The sequence below is a fragment of the Microcaecilia unicolor genome, chromosome 14 (genome assembly GCF_901765095.1).
Source record: "Microcaecilia unicolor chromosome 14, aMicUni1.1, whole genome shotgun sequence".
In the NCBI taxonomy this organism is placed as follows: Eukaryota; Metazoa; Chordata; class Amphibia; order Gymnophiona; family Siphonopidae; genus Microcaecilia; species Microcaecilia unicolor.
The window spans coordinates 42242022-42264343 of NC_044044.1; the positions used below are offsets into that span (position 1 = coordinate 42242022).

Here is a 22322-nt window from a genome sequence, read left to right on the forward strand (position 1 = left end):
CCTTGTGTGCATAACAGATAGCATTCTATAATGTGCATGCTAGAATAGTTGGAATGCCCATGACCCTCCCATGGAAAGGCCCCTTTTGTTGCAATTAATGCAGTAGACAATTTATTCATGCACTTAAGAGAATAGGATTGTAACTCACATGCAACTTAGTGCTAGTTAAGGCCAATTATAGATAATTACTTGGTGCTTAATTGATAACTCGTGTAAGTGGTACTGTTCTATAGCTCTATGCGCAATTGTGTGTGTAACTGTGCGTGCTTTTTATAGAATTTAGAACTGTATTATAGGTGTGGGCAAAATAATGAAGGGCCTAGTGCAGATCAAAGCATTCAACAATGTGTAATGGTTTTATGACCAAAAAATGCTGGAAGGGATAAGGCAAGAATAAGTCTGTTTTACTCTGTTCTCTTGTTTTTGTTGCATGTTTCCCTGGTAGCAGTGATTCCATTGACAGACTCCGAACACAAGCTGCTCCCTGTGCATTTTGCTGTCGATCCAGGGAAAGACTGGGAATGGGGTAAAGATGATATGGATAACGTCAAACTGGCCAGGTGAATTTTTGGTAGTTAAGTAGCTAGTTAATAGATTGTGATGCTTTAAGTCAAAAACTGAAAGCTACCTTTCAGAAAACTCAAGAAGAAAAAGTGGCCTGAGCATACAATAATCCTAGCTGGGACCAGTGGATGCTTATGTTGTCCAGTTGCAGCGCCAGACATGCCTAAGAATTAGAGATCTTGAACTGTGATAGGAGAAGGTGTGCAGCCACAATCCCTGGACTTGGATCGAGTCCCAAGCATCACATTCCCTCTCCAAAGCTAGCCAAAGGGAATTGGAACTGCTCATGGCACCAGCTAATACCATCAGTACAGGTATGGCCCTGGGGCTAGGGTGACTTTAGGCAACATTGGTGGTGAAGCTGATGGGCAATGGAATGACAGAGCTGCTCAAAGGTGAGGGCCTGAACTGGGGAATAATGAGTTAGACAGGAAGAGCAGGTCGATCCTAGTGTTCCTATGGTTTTTGTTGGGTATAAAACACTGGGCGAAAATTCCAATACCATCTTTACAACCACAGGTTTCTAACGACTGAAACCTTATAAATTTAGAAGTAATTTGGAAGGCCAGTGCCACTGTCTAGACCAATAATCCACTTTTTTTTTTTAATAAAGGCACAAATTATGGAAAATATTAACACAAAAGTTAAAATTGTGAATTGCAAGCAGTGATTTAAACAATGGAAATAGATTCCTTCATGACAAGCTAGAGATAATGGAAAATGTACTTAGGAGGTAAAATTATCCACTTAATACATTTATCTACGTTGAAGTTTGTTACTTCATTGAAGGTGTTTGAATGACATGTTCTCAAATCTGACAAGATTGTGCCAGTGATATTTAATTTAGGAACTTTCTACACCAGTTATCCAGGTAGTTTACGACAAACATAAGAAAAACAATAGATAATAGGTGAGAAATAAAATCAGCAACAACAAGGGAGAAATGCCCATTTATCAACAGTGGAAGGGGAGGACAGGTAAACTTACTATCTTTGAGCTTTAAGAAAAAGGAAGATGGTTCAGGGCAGTAGCCCTTGTCACAAAAGTCTCTCTTGATATGCCAGACCTTACAGAGCTTATGGAAAACTCTTAAATACCTAAGAACATAAGACAAAGCAAAGAAAAAGTAGTGATGGATGAAGGCTTCTACACATACACAAAAAAACACCATCTTTAAGCCAGTGATGGTAGTGAGCAACTCCTTGCAAATACACTGTTTCTTCACGATGCAGCGTGGAAAATAGCGAAACAAGGCGCTCTTGTGAAGACTTGGATCTAATTGTCAAGGGGATCTTGCAGTGCACTGCCTATTTAGTTGGAGTCATTCGGAGGTTCTATGGAGTGACAGCCAGATATTAGAGGAGCGGCAGTTCCAGTAAAGCTCCTGCGACAGTTTCAGCTAAGTGTTTTGGGCTGGCCATGCTCTTTTGGGGGTTTGTTTTTGACTCTGTGTTTTTTCTTTTAAGTGCAGTATGCTGACTTGCTGGGTCATAGCTTGATTTTTGTTAATAGAGTACTGATTTCAGGATTTGCCATTTTAGTATACATTTTGTATGATCATTCACTTCTTCTGAGATAGGAGAGTGGTTGGGGTGGGTTTTTTTTTTTTTTTTTTTAATCTGCTGACTTTCTCCATAGGTGGGAGTTTTTGCAGCTGATTCTTTTTTCCCTCCTCTCTCTTTTCTGTATAGACTTCCATTTTTGATAGTGGATTTATAATGCTTGATGATGTATCTGTCCCTACTGGGAGTTTTGAGGTTGTCTTTGTTTAAATTTCTGTTAAGAAGTTTGGAAGGTTACAAAATTTTCAAACTATTTTTTAAATAGCTTCTCAGATCATAAGTTGCATCTTCTACTGCTTTAGCATGTGGGATATTCCTTAGCGTTCCTCCGGACCGGCCCAGATATGACTGATGGGTTGTGCACGCCTTCCAGCAGGTGGAGACTAAGAAAAAAACTGTGACTCTAGCCAGCCAATAAGAGCCCCTGCCAGCTAGAGAAAGATCCAGTAAGCTCAGTCTCCAGCAGGTGGAAGGTGGTGAGCCCTTTAGTCTCAGTTCTTTATTGCTTAATTCTTATTGTCTGGTTATTCTTTAATGTGTTTTGTCATCTGTGTCTTTAAAAACAAAAAACCTGCTGTAGAGGCAGAGGTCCGTGGGGGCTTCTTATTGCCTCGGGGGTGCTACACTCGGGAGGCCGGGTCCCTCCCCCATATCTCTTGCTTGCTGGCTGTTTTAAATTTTTTCCCAATAGATTTTATTGCTGGCATTTTAAAGATACAGCTATCAATAGAAATCAAAATAAAACATGGAAAAGAAAATAAGATGATACCTTTTTTATTGGAAATAACATAATACATTTCTTGATTAGCTTTCGAAGGTTGCCCTTCTTCGTCAACCTTCGAAAGTAAATCAATAAAAATGTATTAAGTTATGTCCAATAAAAAGGTATCATCTTATTTTCTTTTCCATGTTTTATTTTGTTTGATTTCTATTGATAACCTTAAGAGTGGACTAACATGGCTACCACACTCCTCTACTAAAGATACAGCTAAAAGAGAAAAGTTTCCTCAAGCTCCTCAAAGGAGGTGCTTTGGAGGTGGGGAGAGGCAGCCACTTCGAAGGAGAAGTAACAATTTTAGACCCCTCGGTCTGCTGGTTTGGCAGAGCCATTTTGGGTCTTTTCTTTAAGAAACCGAGCAGTGTAGCTCCTTCGCGGTTTGTTTTGTTGATCAGCTGTTTTCCCCGATGTCGGAGAAATTTCGCCGCTGTGATGTTTGTCGGGGCTCGGTGTCAGTGGGGTTTGTAAGTACTGCACAGTTAGGGAAGATCAGAGTGCAGGGCCGGGGAAATCGTTAGTTTCGCCGTCTGGGGGGCCTGATGCCGAAGTCTTGTCAGCGGTTCCGTCCCCTCCCCCTTCGGTGCCGATTTTGGCAGGAAATGCCGCCATCTTGGATGCCTCGTTGTCATTTACTTCTCTGGCTCCTTTGCCTGCTGAGCCTATTTCTATTTCTCAGGCTGCCGTTTTGCCTATGGAGGAAGGAGGTTTTCCTCCTGAATTTGTGGTACAGATGTACCAAGCCTTTCTCTTGCACAAGGCTGCACCTGTAGTCCCTCCTGGCAGGGGTGTTATGGAGGGTGCTTCTATGGCTCAAAGGCATTTCAGGTTCTCTGAAGAGGAACAAGATTTTTCTTATTTTCCGGATCAGGAGATGGCTGCCTTAGATGAGGAGGTGTTTTCTCCTGAGGAACAGTTTGCGGAGGGGCTGAAGCACTCAGCAGAGGGTGAGGAATCTGTTCCTATGTGAGAAGATTCTTCTTCGGTAGTCAGAATTTTTCATAAAGATGATCTCAAGAGCTTATCTTGCAGGTTTCTTCTACCTTGCGTTTTGATGATCAGGAGCCTCAGGTGTCCGAGCCCAGGAAGGTGGATTTGTTGGTCAAGGGTATTCGCAAAGAAGGTAAGTCTTTTCCTATGCATCAGGATATTAGAGATGATATTCAGGCTCAGTGACAGTTTCCCGATTCTGCTTTTAGGCTTGCTCGTTCTATGGTCCGGCTGTATCCGGTTTCTGACTTAGATAAGGACCTTTTGCGCCCTCCGGTAGTGGATGCGGTTGTTTCCACGGTTACCAAGTGTAATACAGTTCTGGTGGATGGTGGTACGGCTCTGCGAGATCCCCAGGATCGTCGTATTGAAACTTTGTTTAAAAAATTCTTTTGATGGTTCTGCGCTTGCGCTGCAGGCAGCAATTTGTGGGTCCCTGGTAGCGAGAGCTTGTTTCCGCTGGTCAGAGAGAGTGTTGGACCAGACTTAAATGATTGGAGAAGAATTAGACAAGTTGCTGCATAGCTTGGGTGAAGCTAAAGTTCCTCGGTTGCCGGAGGATCGTCCTAGGGCTGATCATGGCTCTTTCTCTGGTCGCGCTAGAGGCCGGGATTTTCGTCGTTTTCGGCCAGGCAGAGTTGTTCAGGGACAGCACTCCAGATTTCTCCAAAGGACTCAGTCCTTTCAAGGAGCTCATGGGGGGGGGGGGGGGGGGGGGGGGGGGCGAGAGGCAGGAGATTCCTTTGCCTCCTCTTCCCGTCCTCAACAATGAAGGTTTGCGGGCCCAGCCTCTAGTTCCAGTGGGTGCTCAGCTGGCACAATTTCAAGAGAGGTGGGCCCGGCATTACTTCGGATCAGTGGGTCTTAGAGGTTATTCGAGAAGGGTACGCATTATAGTTTGCTCATCCTTTGTCAGATGCCTTCGTGGATTCCCCTTGCCGTTCTCGCATCAAGGCTGCTGCCGTCAGGAGGATACTGTCAACAGGCTTCTGCACCTTGGAGAAATTTGTCCAGTTCCTTTGGAGGAGCAGCGGCAAGGCCGCTACTCCATTACTTTCTGGCTCCCAAGAATGAGGGCTCCTTTCGACCGAATTTTAGATCTCAAGGCGGTGAATCAAGCTGTCAAGTGCCCTCGTTCCGTGTGGAGACTTTGCGGTCCGTCATTGTTGCGGTGCAGTCTGGGGAGTTCCTGACTTCGCTTGATCTTACAGAAGACTATTTCCACATTCCGATTCGTCCAGCGCATCAACGTTATCTTCGTTTTGCAGTGCTGGTTGCCATTTTAAGTTTCGGGCTCTTCCCTTTGGCCTGGCGACGGCCCCTCGTACATTTACCAAGGTCATGGTAGTTCAAGCTGCAGCTCTCAGAACGGAGGGCATTTTGGTCCATCCTTACTTAGATGATTGGTTTGAACCGGGCAAAATCGTATCACGAGGAGTGTTCAGGCAACAGCTCGGGTAGTAGAATTTTTGCAGTCCCTAGCTTGGGTAGTCAACGTACAGAAGAGCCGTCTTCAGCCTTCTCAGTTGTTGGAGTATCTGGGAGTTCTGTTCAACACACAGCAAGGTCGTGTTCTCAAGTTGCAGACTCAAATTCATCAGTTCTTGCAACTTTCCGTCCCCGTTGGCGAGGACTATCTTCAGGTTTTAGGATCCATGGCGGCAGCAATCGAAGCAGTGCCCTGGGCCAGGGCTCACATGAGGACTCTCCAGAGATCTCTTCTGTCGAGATGGTCGTCCCAGATTGATTCGCTTCTTCTGAGGTTACCATTCTCGCTCCAGGGAGGACCAGTCTTCGATGGTGGCTCCGAGAGGCCAACGTAACCAAGAGTATGCCGCTAGAGCAGCCCAGCTGGACGGTGGTAACAACGGATGCCAGTCTCCAGGGCTTTGGAGCTCACTGTCAGGGACAGGTCGCCTCAGGGTCTCTGGTCTCGCCAGGAAACGTCCTTTTCAATCAATCTGTTAGAGACCAGAGCGATCTGTCTGGCGCTTCAGAGCTTACATTTGCTCAGAGGCCGAGCAGTCCGAGTACTGTCAGACAATGCCACGGCAGTCACATATATCAATTGACAAGGAGGGACAAGGAGCCTGCCATTGGAGAGAGAGGCGTCCATTCTGCTTCAGTGGTCGGAGGTCCATCTGGTAGCTATTTCAGCGGCTCACATGGCCAGGGTTACTAAATGTTCAGGGAGACTTCCACAGTCTGCTTTCCACGGTGGTGATCATAGCTTATTTGCTAAAACCTAAAAAAAATCCAGGTTCACCCGTATCCACGTGGACACTATCCAATTGGATTTCAAATGTACTTTCCTTTTATTATACAGAATAATCTATGCTACCAGGCCATATAGGTCCTCCCACATATAACAGGTTCTGTTATATGTATGTGCAAAGCAGTCACATGGGCCTCATTGGCCAAGCAGTTCTTCAAAACCTGATTGCCTAAAACTACTCCTCTTTTTTTTATTCTTTTCCTGCATTGTTTTCTATTCCTGGGCCAACTGAAGCAAATTTTTAGGTGGCCCATGGCTTGGGACTGAGAGTACCTGCATTTCCCTGGTAGTTTACGAAGAAAGCAAAGTGGCGTACTTGTAATAGGGGTTCTCCATAGACATCAGGGGAATGCAGCCACACTCTCCTTCCCCCAAACCACCCTCAAATAAGAAAAATAAATGACATCAGATTTGTTATAAATTGAGGGGGAGGAGGAGAAACTGAACGGCACAGGAATAGCTCAGACTTGTCAAACAGTGGCACCCCAAGGCTCTGTTGGATGGCGTCACCTCTGAGTGTGGCTGCATTTTCCTGGTGATGGGAGGACCCCTGTTACAGGTAATCAAATTTGCTTTGTGTTTGGACATATTCAGTGTTCTTCTTAGTGTAAAGTGTAAATTAGAATAAATGTAAAGGAAAAAAGAATCCCTCCCCAAATTTGTTTAGGTGAAGTGCAAAAGCTTGTAAGAGACTGAAAACCCATCAGCTTAGCTATAATGCTCTGGCTGCATTAATGTTTATCCTGGTACAGGGGACAGTAATGTTTTTCTTATTCTAATCACTTGCCTTCTCATGCATTCTATTCTGTTACACTTTACTTCTCGGGCATATTCAAAGAGCGTTTCTACTGAGTTTACCCAGATTAAGCGCATTAGTGTGTGTGATCTCAGTGTATGCAAGTGAAGGGAAGGATTGCCAGATGTGGTGAAATTTCTTCTGTTCCATTCTGTCACTTAACCCCTCCATTGCCCCATGTAAGCCGCATTGAGCCTGCCATGAGTGGGAAAGTGTGGGGTCAAATGTACACAAAATAAACTAATTGTAGCATATGATGATGATGGGATTTGATATTTAGTTATTTTTCTCTTGCAGTGTAACCTTATCATGGAAGCTAAGTTGCATTTGCTGCACAGTTATATGACTGTAAAGTGGCCTCAGTTTACCCTGTGATGTACAAGTAAGGAATAAGTGGTTTTCTTTTTAACATCCAGCTTACATTAAGCTTGTAAGTATGAAAATGTATATGCCACTATTGATACACTCGACTATAAGTCTATTTCATGTACAAGTTGAGGCTGGGTCCCACATTGCTCCCCTTCTCACTCCTCTCCATCTCTTCCTTTCTCTCTCCCCTTCCCCTCCACTATCTCCTCTGCCTTTCCCAAGCCACCCCCTTCCTACAGCCCAAGGATTCACAGATTTCAACAGGGGTAGTAAAGGACGGCTCCTTCTGGCTTTAAGCTAAATAATCAGATTTCACTATGTGAGGGTTATATGTTTATCCCTCACTGATTAAGTCTTCAATTCCGTGTTACTCACACTCTCTCTCTAGACACTGGCAAGGTTACTAAAGCAAAATGCTCTGTATTTTCACAAATCACTCAACCTTCCTATTCAAGAAGAATTGTTTTATTCAAGAATCAGTATTTATCAGCACCTAAACCACACTCCTGTTTATTTGTTCATAAAAGAAAATCGCAACTTGCTCACCAACTCTTTGCATGCCAACCTCTCAGCTAAACTTCCTCTTTGAGCCTACTGCTTGAGCTGTCGTCCAATCAAATGGATGTACTTAGGAACAACAAACATAGTTTGAAATGTCTATATGCGAATGCCAGGAGCCTAAGAAATAAGATGGGGGAGTGGAATCTATTGCACTAAATGAAAAATTAGATATAATAGGCATCTCTGAGACCTGGTGGAAGGAGGATAACCAGTGGGACACTGTCATACCGGGGTACAATTATATCGTAGTGATAGGGTGAATCGGAATTGGTGGAGGGGTTAGCATTGTATATTAACGATGAGCCTTGAATCAAATAGATTGAAAATTCTGCAGGAAACAAAACACTCCTTGGAATCACTGTGGATTGAAATTCCATGTGGCAAAGGGGGAAAAGGATAGTGATAGGAGTGTACTACCGTCCGCCTGGCCAGGACGAACAGACGGATGCGGATCTGTTAAGGAAATCCGGGACGCAACAAACTGGGCAACACAATACTAATGGGGGATTTCAATTACCCGCATATAGACTGGGTTAATGTAACATCTGTACACGCAAGGGACATAAGATTTCTTGACTGAAATCAAGGACAGCTTCATGGAACAGCTAGTTCAGGAGCCGACAAGAGAAGGGAAAAATACTAGACTTAGTCCTTAGTGGTGCCTCATGATCTAGTGCAGGGGGGTAACGATACGAGGGCCGCTTGATAACAGTGATCATAATATGATCGGTTTTGATATTGGCATTGAAGGAAGTGAAACTAGGAAATCAAGTACGCTAGCGTTTAACTATAGAAAAGGTGATTACGACAAAATGAGGAAAAATGGTGAAAAAAGACTGAAAGCAGCTCGCAGAGTAAAAAGCTTGCATCAGGCGTGGATGCTGTTTAAAAACACCATCCTGGAGGTTCAGGACAAATATATTCCACGTATTAGAAAAAAGGGAAAAAAGACTAAACGTCAGCCGGCGTGGCTAAACAGTAAGATAAAGGAAATCATTAGAGCCAAAAAACAATCCTTCAGAAAGTGGAGAAGAGAACCAACTGAAAGTAACAGGATAGATCATAAGGAATGCCAAGCCAAATGCAAAGCGGAGATAAGGAGGGCAAAAAAGGACTTTGAGAAGAAATTTAGCGTTGGAAGCAAAAAATACATAGTAAAAATTTTTTTAGATACATTAAAGCAGGAAACCGGCCAAAGAGTCGGTTGGGCCGCTGGACGAAAATGGTGTTAAAGGGGCGATCAAGGAGGACAAAGCCGTAGCAGAGAAATTAAATGAATTCTTTGCTTCGGTCTTCACCGAGGAGGACTTTGGGGGGGACACGGTGCCAGAAAGAATATTTGAAGCGGGGGAGTCGGAGAAACTAAACAAATTCTCTGTAACCTTGGAGGATGTAATGGGTCAGTTCAGCAAGCTGAAGAGGAGTAAATCACCGGGACCTGATGGTATTCATCCCAGCGTATTAATAGAACTAAAAAATGAACTTGCGGAGCTACTGTTAGAAATATGCAATCTGTCCCTAAATCGAGTGTAGTACCGGAAGACTGGAGGGTAGCCAATGTTACTCCGATTTTTAAGAAGGGTTCCAGAGGAGATCCGGGAAATTATAGACCGGTGATGTCTGACGTCGGTGCCCGGGCAAGATGGTGGAGGCTATTATTAAGAATAAAATTGCAGAGCATATACAAAAACATGGACTGATGAGACAAAGTCAGCACGGATTTAGTGAAGGGAAGTCTTGCCTCACCAATCTAATGCATTTTTTTTGAGGGGTAAGCAAAACATGTGGACAATGGGGAGCCGGTTGATATTGTATATCTGGATTTTCAGAAGGCGTTTGACAAAGTGCCGCACGAAAGACTCCTGAAGAAATTGCAGAGTCATGGAATCGGAGGTAGGGTCTTATTATGGATTAAGAACTGGTTGAAAGATAGGAAGCAGAGAGTAGGATTGCGTGGCCAGTATTCTCAGTGGAGGAGGGTAGTTAGTGGGGTCCCGCCAGGGGTCTGTGCTGGGTCCGTTGCTTTTTAATGTATTTATAAATGACCTAGAGATGGGAATAACTAGTGAGGTAATTAAATTCGCCGAATGACACAAATTATTCAGGGTCGTCAAGTCGCCAGGAGGAATGTGAACGATTTACAGGAGGACCTTGCGAGACTGGAGAATGGGCGTGCAAGTGGCAGATGAAGTTCAATGTTGACAAGTGCAAAGTGATGCATGTGGGTAAGAGGAACCCGAATTATAGCTACGTCTTGCAAGGTTCCGCGTTAGGAGTTAGGATCAAGAAAGGGATCTGGGTGTCGTCGTCGATGATACGCTGAACCTTCTGCTCAGTGTGCTGCTGCGGCTAGGAAAGCGAATAGAATGTAGGGTGTTATTAGGAAGGGTATGGAGTCCAGGTGTGCGGATGTTATAATGCCGTTGTATCGCTCCATGGTGCGACCGCACCTGGAGTATTGTGTTCAGTACTGGTCTCCGTATCTCAAAAAGATATAGTAGAATTGGAAAAGGTACAGCGAAAGGGCGACGAAATGATAGTGGGGATGGGACGACTTTCCTATGAAGAGAGGCTGAGAAGGCTAGGGCTTTTCAGCTTGGAGAAGAGACGGCTGAGGGGAGATATGATAGAAGTGTATAAAATAATGAGTGGAATGGATCGGGTGGATGTGAAGGCGAATGTTCACGCTATCCAAAAATACTAGGACTAGAGGGCATGAGTTGAAGCTACAGTGTGGTAAATTTAAACGAATCGGAGAAAATTTTTCTTCACCCAACGTGTAATTAGACTCTGGAATTCGTTGCCGGAGAACGTGGTACGGGCGGTTAGCTTGACGGAGTTTTAAAAAGGGGTTAGATAGATTCCTAAAGGACAAGTCCATAGACCGCTATTAAATGGACTTGGAAAAATTCCGCATTTTTAGGTATAACTTGTCTGGAATGTTTTTACGTTTGGGGGAGCATGCCAGGTGCCCTTGACCTGGATTGGCCACTGTCCGGTGACAGGATGCTGGGCTAGATGGACCTTTGGTCTTTCCCAGTATGGCACTACTTATGTACTTTAGCTGTTTCCAGGTCTCCTGCATGCACTCCTCTTAATGTACATACTCTGTGCAAACTTTAACAAGCCAGAACATTTACAGATTTTAAACAATAGCTACTATTTAGTTTTTATTACTTTCTAGTCCACTTGGTACCTCCTAAAAACCTCTTTTCTTAAATTTGAACACTGTACAAACTCATCTGAATTAATAGTTCTTCCCACCCAGGGACATATATAGCACTGATTCTGTTCTCTAACTTCATGCACAGCCAGCTTCTGTCTACCATACTTCTAGGAAGCTAATAATAGCAAGAGTGCTATGATTGAGACTGACTTACAGACAAAGTATATATGTTAATTCAGATAATGGCTCCTGTCTGTGGCGTACAATTTAAAACAAAACACAGTGAATAAGATATACATAATAAATAGGTCTCTTTTAATTTTGCATGATCAATTGCATAAAGGGTCCCTCTCACACTTCCTTCTACACAGTGCAAAATATAGACAGCAGATGTAAATTCCTTTAAAACTGACATATTTCAATTAACTAAACTGAAAATAACATCATTTTTTCTTACCTTTTGCTGCTGTTCCCTGCTTCTGGGTCTGCTTGCCTCTGTCTAGCTCTGTTTCAGGTTATCCTATCCATTCATTTATTTCTTTTCTCTCTTCCACTTCCTGTCCTATATTCATCTTTTCAAGTTCAACTTTCTTCCATTTTTTCTTATTCCTGAAATCTATACTAGTTTATATCTATTCTTTTTCCCTTCACCTCTTCTCCATGGACACCATCTCTTCTTTCTTCCCCTCCCCCTCCATGGCACCCTCTCTTCTCCTTTCCTCTCCTGTTCCCTCTCTCTATGGGCACAATCTTCTCTTCCTCCCCTTCTGTTCTCCACCCCTCCATGGGCACTATCTCCCCTCCCCCACCCCCCATACACTCCCAATCCATGGGCACTATTTCCCTTATTTATCCCATCCCCTATTTCAGATCCTGGGCATCTTTGCCTGGCCGCATCTCCCCTTTTTGCCTGGAATCTTGCACTCTCCTACTACCCACCCCACAGTCTCCGTTTTCTCCCACGGGTCCCAGCATCTTTATCTGCCTGTTCTCTCCCTCTGCACTCAAGCATCCCCTAACCCTCCCTGCTTATCTTTACTGTCTGCAGCACTAGACAGCATCTCGCTGATAAGAAACAAGAAGGTCTGTCAGAGGAGGCAGGAGCTACAGTGGGAGGGCTCATGGCTCGATGAGAAGCAGTGTGCACTAGGTGCTCTCCTTGGCTGCATACCTTCTTGGTGCTACAGACAGTAAAGGCAAGCTGGGAGGGAGAGGGTGATAACAGAGCATGTGCATGTGGGAGGAGGTGGGGCTGGGGAAGTAGGAGAAAGGAGGAAAGCTGAAAGAGGAGAAGACGGAAAGAGACACAGGTAGTGGGGGCAAGGAGCAGGGGTGTAATGTGATTAACAAGTTAAAATATTTAATGATGTTAAAATGTGCAGCCCCTAATAATAAATACCTCCCAGCTACCTCAGATCAGCTTTTACCCATCAAAGACTGCCTGAAATAATAAGGCCTACTTCAATTCACTGCTCAACTGTAAGGAGACTCTGTTGCAACACGAGAGCTTTTTTCTGCTGCAGTTTATGCCATAAGGGGGAGAGAGAGCCCCCCCCCCAAAAAAAAAAGAGCTCCATGACAGTAAAAATCTATGATGAATTAGGAACAAGGCTACGTTTTCCTTCTCCACCCCTCCCCGCCCCACCCCACCCCAAAAAAAAAAAAGTGTAGTTGCTTACCTGTAATTGGTGGTCTCCTTAGACAGCAGGGAAATGTAGCCACACCCTACTGTTGACGTCCTCCGGAGAGACCCTGTGTGCAGAGCTCTCCTATAGCTCAGAGAACCTTTTAATTAAAGGGTCTCTGAACATGCACATATCTTCCTATGCTAATAAACATTCTGCTCTCCTCTCCAGTCCCATACCAAAGTGTAGTAAAATTTGTCAGAAAACATAAGAGAGGGGATGATGGCAGGAGAGAAAAAAGTGGGCTGCATTCTCATGCTGTATACAAGAAAGTGAAGATACTTACCTGTAGCAGGTATTCTCCAAGAACAGCAGGCTTCATATTGTCACAAGTGTGATGCCAATCCATGTTGCCCAAGCTAAAAAGAGAGCTTTGTGGAGTGTAAGCCATGCTCCCATCGCACATGCACACGAGCCTTTCCGTGCATTGCGAGAACACGGCCTCAGTGTAATACTAACCCAAATATTAACAGTAAAAATAACCAAGGACACAACTCCAAGGGGAGGTTAAGAGGGCTTGTGAGATCAGATTAAAATGGGCCTAGGAGGGTGGAGTTGGATTCTTGACTCCAAACAGATTCTGCAACACTGCCCCAACTGACTGTGGCATTGGGTATTCTGCTGAAGGCAGTAATGAGATGTCCAATGCGTGGACTGAAGACGACATGCAGCCTTGCAAATTTCCTCTGACATTGAGCAGTGACATGCCCCTCCAAGGCCAGCCCAGCCTGGGCATAAGTGAAGGAAATGCAATCTGCCAGCTAAATTGAAATGGTGCATTTCCCGATGGCAACCTCATCCTGTTGGATCAAAAGAAACAAAAAGCTGGGTGGACTGTTTGTGAGGCTTGTCTGCTCCATGTAGGAGGCCAGTGCTCTCTTGCAATCCAAGGCGTGCAAGCTTCTTCCGCCAGGATGGGCATGAGGTCAGGGGAAGAATGTTGGCAAGATAACGACTGGTTCAGATAGAACTCTAACACCGCCTTCAGGAACTTAAGGTGCATGCGAAGGACTACTTGTTGTGATTAACTTAGTGTAAGGTGCATCCACTAATAAGGCCTGAAGCTTACTGACTCTATGAGCTTGAAGTAACAGTTACCAAGATAATGGACCTTCAGATGTTTGAATGAGAACAATTGATGAGATAGGTGAGCTCTGAAAGCCTTTAGAGTGTTCAGATTGCCCGAAGCTCCAGGAGGTGATCTGAAGATTTGTTTCTGGGAGGGCCAAGCTCCTTGACTGTGAAGCCCATCTACCTGAGCTCCTCATCATAGGAGAGATGCATCTATCATCAGTATTTTTGTGCAGCTGATGGAATTTGGAATGAAGTCCCCGAGCCAAATGGATTGAATGGTTCCATCCATTGAAGAGAGCATACCAAGCGCTGGGGACACCCTGGATGAATCTCTATAGACTCCCATGGCTTGGTACCACTGAGAAGCCAAGGTTCATTGAGCTGATCTCATGTGAAGACGTGTCAGGGTGTAACATACACTGTGGAAGCAATGTGGCCCAAAAAATCTCAACATCTGCCGAGCTGTGACCTGCTGAGAGGCATGAACCTTGGTCGCAAGTGAAGAAAGATTATCTGCTTTCATCTCCGAGAGGTAGGCTTGAACCTTTTGTGTCTCGAGGAGGGCTCCTATGTGCTCCAATTGCTGTACAGGGTTGAGATGGGGCTTGGGGTAGTTTAAAAGAAACCCTAGTAGTTCGAGCCCCCGAATAGCCATCCGCATGGACTCGTGAGCATCTTCTTCCGAGGTGCTCTTCACCAGCCAATCGTCAAGATACAGGAACACATAGACTCCCAGTCTGCATAGTGAAACTGCAACTACCGCTAGACATTTGGTGAAGACCCTGGTTGCTGAGTGAGGCCAAAAGGCATGCTGTACTGAAAGTGATGTGTTCCCAGCCTAAATTGAAGATACTTCTAGTGGGCTGGAAGTATCGGTGATGTGAGTCCATGCATCCTTTAAGTCCAGAGAGCATAGCCAATCATTTTTCTGAATCATTGGGAGAATAAGGGTGCCCAGGGAAGCCATCCTGAACTTTTTTTCGGACTAGAAATTTGTTGAAGACCATGGAATGCACCCCCCCCCCCCCCTGTTTTCTTCTGCACAAGGAAGGTACCTGGAATAGAATACTGCCCTTCTTCCCCTGATAAAATGGGTTTGGCTGTAGGGGCCGTCAGAAGAGCAGAGATTTCCTCTGCCAGTACCTGCCTGTGCTGAGAGCTGAACAAATGAACTCTCGCCTAGGATAGTAATAGGAATTCCTCCTTGGCATTCCATTCATCAGCGAAACCTGGATCCATGAACCCAAAGATCCAATAATACTAGAGCTCCAGGATACAAAATTACCCACTGGACAAGAGAAGGAAAAAGAGGAGGAGGAATAGCAATAATCTATAAATCTCAATTCACAGTCACAACGACAGCAGAATCTATTCTTCCCCAACTCGAAATAGCCTGTCAGAATCAGCCACTCCAATCTGCGCGATCACCTAAGCCTAATCCTATTCTACAGACCTCCGGGCAACTGGCAAGACTCACAAACACACCTTCTGGACTTAATATCGAATACCTGTATTTCTACCCAGAACCTGCTCATAGCAGGAGACATCAATCTTCACCTTGAAGATACTAACTCAAGCAATGTACGCAAATGCAAAGACTTCTGCAACTATGGGAGCTCCAATGGCCAAAACATACAACCCACCCATAAACAAAGGACATACACTAGACATCATCAACCAAAACTCTCAACAGAAACCTAATCATCACACTAATAGACACAAAATGGACAGCCAGGCCATGGTCCAACCACTACCAGTGCAAACCTTTCCCTCCACTGGAGAACAAAAAAGACATAACAAAAACAAAACAACAATCATACACTACGAGAGGCAAAAATAGACCCACTAACATTCTGGCAAGAATTCTACAACTGACGAATGGACAATACTACAGACTCACCCCAAGTTCTCCAAGAATGGGATACAATGCCGAACAATACTAGACAATATAGCACCACTTCAACCAGAACTTCACATAGAAAAAAAACTCAATACCATGGTTTAACGAAGAATTGAAAGAACTAAAAACACAGGTCAGAAGATTATAAAGAGCATGGAGCAAGAAAAAAGACGAAAACACACACAAGACTGGAAACAACTACAAAGAAAATACAAATACACTATGAGACAAACTAAAAGGACCTACTACAAACCAAAATAGGACCAAACTACAAGGATACACACAAACTCTCTCACTCGTAAACAATCTTCTAAATACCACAAGGCTCCCTCCAACAACTCAAGATTACCCCCATCAGCAACCACTTGCAAACTACTTCAATGAGAAAATCATAAAGCTCCGACTCATGATACCCACCAACACAACGACTACACTAATATCTTTGAATGCCTAGACCCAAAACCCGTAGAATGCCAGCAGATCAATCATGGACCGACTTTGACATGCTCTCATCAAATGAAATGTCCTACCGGCTCGGAAAATACGCCAAATCGCAATGCAATTAGAATCTGCCCACTAACAGTCTAATAAGATCCGCTCCCAAACAATTCAAACAGACCTCACGAAACACAAACTACAGACTTCAAAATGGACTCTTTCCCACGGATAAAGGAAATATCCTACTAACTCCACTACAAATAGATGCTAAAAAAAAAAAAGCACAATGGACCTAACCAACTATACCACTCATGACCAACTCATGGAAGGCATAGTAACAAAACAACTTATTGAATATCTAAACAAATACTCAATTCTACACGAGTCTCAATCAGGATTTCAGTCGAAGCACAGCCCGAAACTATACTAGTGTCCGCAATGAACTCATTCAAACAGACAATTGCGAATGGTAACAACATCCTCCTCCTGCAATTCGACATGTCTAGCGCCTTTGACATGGTTAATCATGACATACTACTACATATAATAGAATACTTCGGAGTAGGAGGCACAGTTCTCAAGTGGTTCAAAGGGTTTCTGACCACAAGATCATACCAAGTAACAACGAACGTGGACAGATCACCCCCCTGGATACCTGAGTGTGGAGTCCCCCATGGATCCCCTCTCTCACCATTTTCAACCTAATGATGATACCTCTAGCCAAACTACTAGCCAATCAAAACCTGAACCCCTATATTTATGCAGATGACGTCACAATTTACATCCCATTCAAACATGATCTAAATGAAATCACCAACGAGATCAACCAAAGCCTCCAAATAATGCACACTTGGGCAGATGCATTTCAACTAAAACTTAACAATGTCTTGTACTCACCTCACAACATAACACAAAAACTTCTCCACCATAATCACACCATACTGTTCTCTTCCTGTCTCACAAAACTTGAAAATTCTGGGAGTCACCATAGATCGAAAACCTCACTCTTGACACCCATGTGAAAAACATGACGAAAAAGATATTCTACACCATGTGGAAACTTAAAAGAGTAAAACCTTCTTCCCAAGATACATCTTCTGTACCCTAGTACAGTCCAATGGTAATAAGTCATCTGACTACTGCAATGCACTGTACGCCGGGTGCAAAGAACAGACAATCAAAAAACTCCAAACTGCCCAGAATACGGCCGCCAGACTCATATTGGAAAAACTAATATGAAAGTGCAAAACCCCTAAGAGAGAAACTGCACTGGGCTCCCACTAAGGAACGCATTGCTTTCAAGATCTGCACGATTGTACACAAAATTATTCACGCAGATGCCCCAATCTACATGCTAAATCTCGTAGAATTACCTCCCAGAAACGCCACAAGATCATCGCGCAAATTTTCTCAACTTGCACTACCCCAGCTGCAAAGGACTTAAATCAAGCTAATGCATGCCACTACCTTCTCTTACATGAGCACGCAGTTTTAGAGAGCTGCACGGGGACGGAGGCAGTTCCTGCGGGGTTCCCGCGGGGATGGAAGCAGCTCTGCGGGGTTCCCGTGGGGACGGAGGCAGTTCCTGCGGGGTTTCCGGGGGGGGGGGGGGGGGGGGGGTGGGGGGGGATGGAAGCAGTTCTGCGGTCTTCTCGTAGAAATGTAAGCTGCATCTGCACCAGCCTCTCATCTACCGAATACCAATTTCTTTGAGTGCTGTCTTCTCCTCCTCTTCTTCTTCCTTGCTTTAACAGCACAAATGTGGAAAGTCTTCCATTAAACCAACTAATGGACTTCATCTTGAACACATGTGTATCTGCCTCCAACATCCTTATAATAGGAGACATCAACCTACACCTTGAAGACGACACCTCAACAGGCACACGAGAATGCAAAGAATTCTTAAAACTCTGGGACCTGCACGCAACCAACACACAAAAAAGGAGACACCACACTAGACATCATAACACACAAATTGACCCGGATTCTACTATCATACTTACTGACACAAGATGGACACCCACAATATGGTCAGACCACCATAAAGCAAATGTCTCTCTCTACTGGCGAAAAACACATATAAACACAATCAATAAAACATGAGCGAACAACATACACCACGAGAGGAAAATAGACCCCATAACATTCTGGCAACAGATCTACCAGAACGAATGGTCAACAAATGCTGACACCATCCAATTCCTCCAAGAATGGGACGAATTATGTACAACAACATTACACAAAATTGCCCCAATCCAAACCAGAACATCACACAGGAAAAAACCAAACCCATGGTTCACCGAAGAGCTGAAAAAAACTTAAAACACAAGTTAGGAAACTAGAACGCGCATGGAACAAAAAGAGAGATGAACAAACACTAAATGCCTGGAAACTACTTTGGAGGAAATACAAATATACTATAAAACAGACTAAAGACTACATTACAAAACAATAATAGGACCAAATTACAAAGGCACACATAAACTCTTCGACCTTGTGAACAAACTATTAGACACCACACCAGTTACCAAACAACAGCAAAAACATCCCAGATGTTGACAACCTTGCGAAATACTTCAAGGAGAAAATTATACAACTACGACTTAAAATACCCGCCAGCCCTATTGAATATGCCACACTTCTAGACTGTCTAGACCCAGAAGACGGAACATACCCAGCAGACAGAACTTGGACCGAATTTGAACTAATATCAGAAGACCTCATCTCTGAAACACTTAAAAGATTTGCTAAATCCCACTGCAAACTAGACATATGCCCAAACAACCTCATGCAATCAGCTCAACAATTCAAAATAGACTTAACGAATCACGTAAACTTCATGCTACAAAACGGACTTTTCCCTAAAGAAAAAGGAAAAATTTTACTCACCCCAATACCCAAGATACAAAGAAAAGCGCAAGCGAAATAAACCAATTACAGACCAGTAGCATCCATACCACTAATAACCAAAATAACCAAAGGAATGGTAACTAAACAACTCACAAACTATCTAAACAAACACTCAATACTGCATGATGCCCAATCAGGATTCCGATCGAATCACAGCACAGAGACAGTATTAATTACTCTCATGACTAAATTTAAACAAATGATTGCAACCGGCAACAATTACCTCCTTCTACAATTTGATATGTCAAGTGCCTTCGACATGGTTGACCACGAAATCCTATTACACATACTCGAATATTTTGGCATTGGTGGAAATGTCCTAAACTGGTTTCAAGGGGTTCCTAACCCAGCGGTCATATCAAGTCACATCGAACTCAACAACGTCTGCTGCATGGACACCTGAATGTGGAGTACCACAAGGATCACCCCTCTCACAAACCATTTTTCAACCTAATGATGACCCCCTTGCAAAACTCCTATCAAACCACAACCTCAACCCATATATATACGCCGACGATGTAACAATATACATCCCTTTCAAACAAGACAATAAAGAAATCTTCAATGAAATCAACCAAGTCTACACATCATGAACACATGGGCAATGCATTTCGTTTGAAACTAAATGCAGAAAAAACTCAATGCCTGATACTCACTTCCCAGTACAACACGAATGAATTCACCGCTATAAACACACCTAAACTAAACCTTCCAATCTCAGAAACATTAAAAATCCTTGGAGTCACTATCGACCGCCACCTAACACTCGAAACTCATGCAAACAACACTACCAAAAAGATGTTCTACAGCATGTGGAAACTGAAAAGAATAAGACCATTCTTCCCAAGATCCGTCTTTCGCAGCCTAGTGCAATCCCTCATACTCAGCCATCTGGACTACTGCAACTCACTATATGCAGGTTGCAAAGAGCATATACTGAGGAAACTTCAAACAGCCCAGAAGACAGCAGCCAGACTCATCTTCGGAAAACCAAAATATGAAAGTGCAAAAACCCTTTCGAGAGAAGCTACACTGGCTCCCACTCAAGGAACACATCACTTTTAAAGTATGCACATTAGTCCACAAAATCATTCACGGCGAAAGCCCCAGCCTACATGTCTGATTTAATAGACTTACCACCCAGAAACGCTAAAAGATCATCACGAACTTTCCTCAACCTCCACTTCCCTAATTGCAAGGGCTTGAAATACAAGGCGCTGCACGCGTCAACCTTTTCTTACATGAGCACGCAGTTCTGGAACACACTACCACGCAACCTGAAAGCGATCTACGAACAAACCACCTTCCGCAAATTATTGAAGACCCATCTTTTTGAGAAAATTTACGGAAAGAACTAAAACACATAAAGCCCACACTCATTGTTCAGTCATGCATCAAGACAGCCACTCCTGTATTCTCATCCCCCGAAATCATACCACACTCATACTTTACTCAACAGAAAATGTATACCAAGTGTGTTCCTGTTATTATATATTGCCCCTTTTGTCTCCCTTGTTCCTTCCAATGTTTCAGTGCTTTTTCCATGATTATACTCCTTATCGATACTTTAACTTTGACTCAAACAACTCATCACAATGTAATCCATAACCAAGTTGTAACACATTGTATTTCCATGATTCATAATGTATTGTAAGCCACACTGAGCCCGCAAAAAGGTGGGAAAATGTGGGATACAAATATAATAAATAAAATAAATAGAGTCACAAATGATGATGGAATTCAAAAGGCGTGGGGATGAACACAGAGGATCTCTAATTAGAAAATGGAAGTTATATAAAACCTAACCTGAAATGGCTGCATGTGTGTGGATGTGTCAAGTGACGTTTAGATGGCGACTCTGGCTGTGATGAACTAGGGCTGATACCTGGCAGACTTGTAGGTCTGTGGCTCATACATGGCAATCTGGTTTAGGATGGGCTAGAAAGGGCTTAGACAGCAACTTCCAGTGGCTGGAACATGAGGACAGTGCTGGACAGACTTTTTACAGTCTGTGTCCCACAAATGAGAAGACAAATAGACTGGAGTGAGCTTCAAACGGCAACTCCAGTAGTTGGAACATAAGGATAGGGCAGATAGACTTCTGTGGTCTTTGTTCCAGAAACACGAAAGAAAGACCATAATCAAGTATATAATATCACACTCGTTGATTTAATGATGAATTGATCATGAGTGTGACTATTGGCAGAGTGGATGGGACCGTTCAAGTCTATTGCTGTCACTTACTATGTTACTATTAATCCTCTTTGCTACCAGGCTGGTGCACAGACCTCAGCTCTGACACAGGCAACGAAAATCAGATGTCACCTGACCTACTGGGTGTGTACATGTGGCGACCTCTCAGCACACAGTGCAAGTGAATCGGAGACAAGTCTTACATGTGCGCACCAGAGTGTTCCAACTTCCGTTCCTTCCTTGCCTACAGTGCTGTGGCTCAAATCCAGAGAGAGCCGCGGGAGCTGACTGGAATTTCTTTTATGTACCCTTAAATTCTTATGGCGAATGGGGGGGATGGGGTTAAATTCTTGTGGGGACGGGTTGGGATGGGTTTAATTTTTGCGGGGATGGATGGGGATGGGTAAGAATCCAGCGGGGACGGGTGGGGATGGGTAAGATTTCAGCGGGGACAGGCAAGGTTTCTGTCCCCTGTGCAACTCTCTAACGCAGTTATGGAATGCACCTACAGACTGAGAGCAATCAACGAAACAGCTATCTTTCCGAACATCTCTGAAGACATTCCTCTTCAAACAAGGCCTAAATGAGAACCTACAGCCTCACTAAGTCACCTCGCCAGTCCAGTCAATTATGAACACCCACCTCCTATATCTACCCTAACCACTCTCTTCCTCTTCTTTTCCCTTCTTTAATAGCTACACAATATTAACTGTATCTGATATCCTGAAATGAACATATTAACAAATCTATGTAAGCCACATTGAGCTTGCAAATAGGTGGGGGAATGTGGGATACAAATGCAACAAATAAGCAAAGCCCGGATGCACTCATCGAGGGCTGACATCAGGAAAAGCTGTGGTCCAGCTGAGGCGCAGGTTGCAGAACCGCTGTGGTCAACGCAGGAGCGGTCTTCCTGGCACCAATGCTTCTCGGGTGCTGAATCTTTCGATGCCCCAGAGCTCCCAACACCATATGTCTAGGGTGACTGATGACAATGCTTTTTGGCCTAGCATGAAGCAATGTCACCAAGGCTCCTCGGCGAATCCATATGTCACCTTGGGGTT

At 43.9% G+C, this 22322-nt stretch overlaps 1 protein-coding gene across 1 annotated transcript in view; it reads left to right on the plus strand.

The window, feature by feature from the left end:
- Window positions 1-22322, plus strand: part of OTUD7B (OTU deubiquitinase 7B) — a 147854-nt gene that overhangs the window by 116964 nt on the left and 8568 nt on the right. The window contains 4 exon segments of the mRNA XM_030186934.1: window positions 446-560; window position 897; window positions 7260-7319; window positions 7321-7344. Of these exon segments, the coding sequence (XP_030042794.1) occupies window positions 446-560; window position 897; window positions 7260-7319; window positions 7321-7344 (200 nt within the window).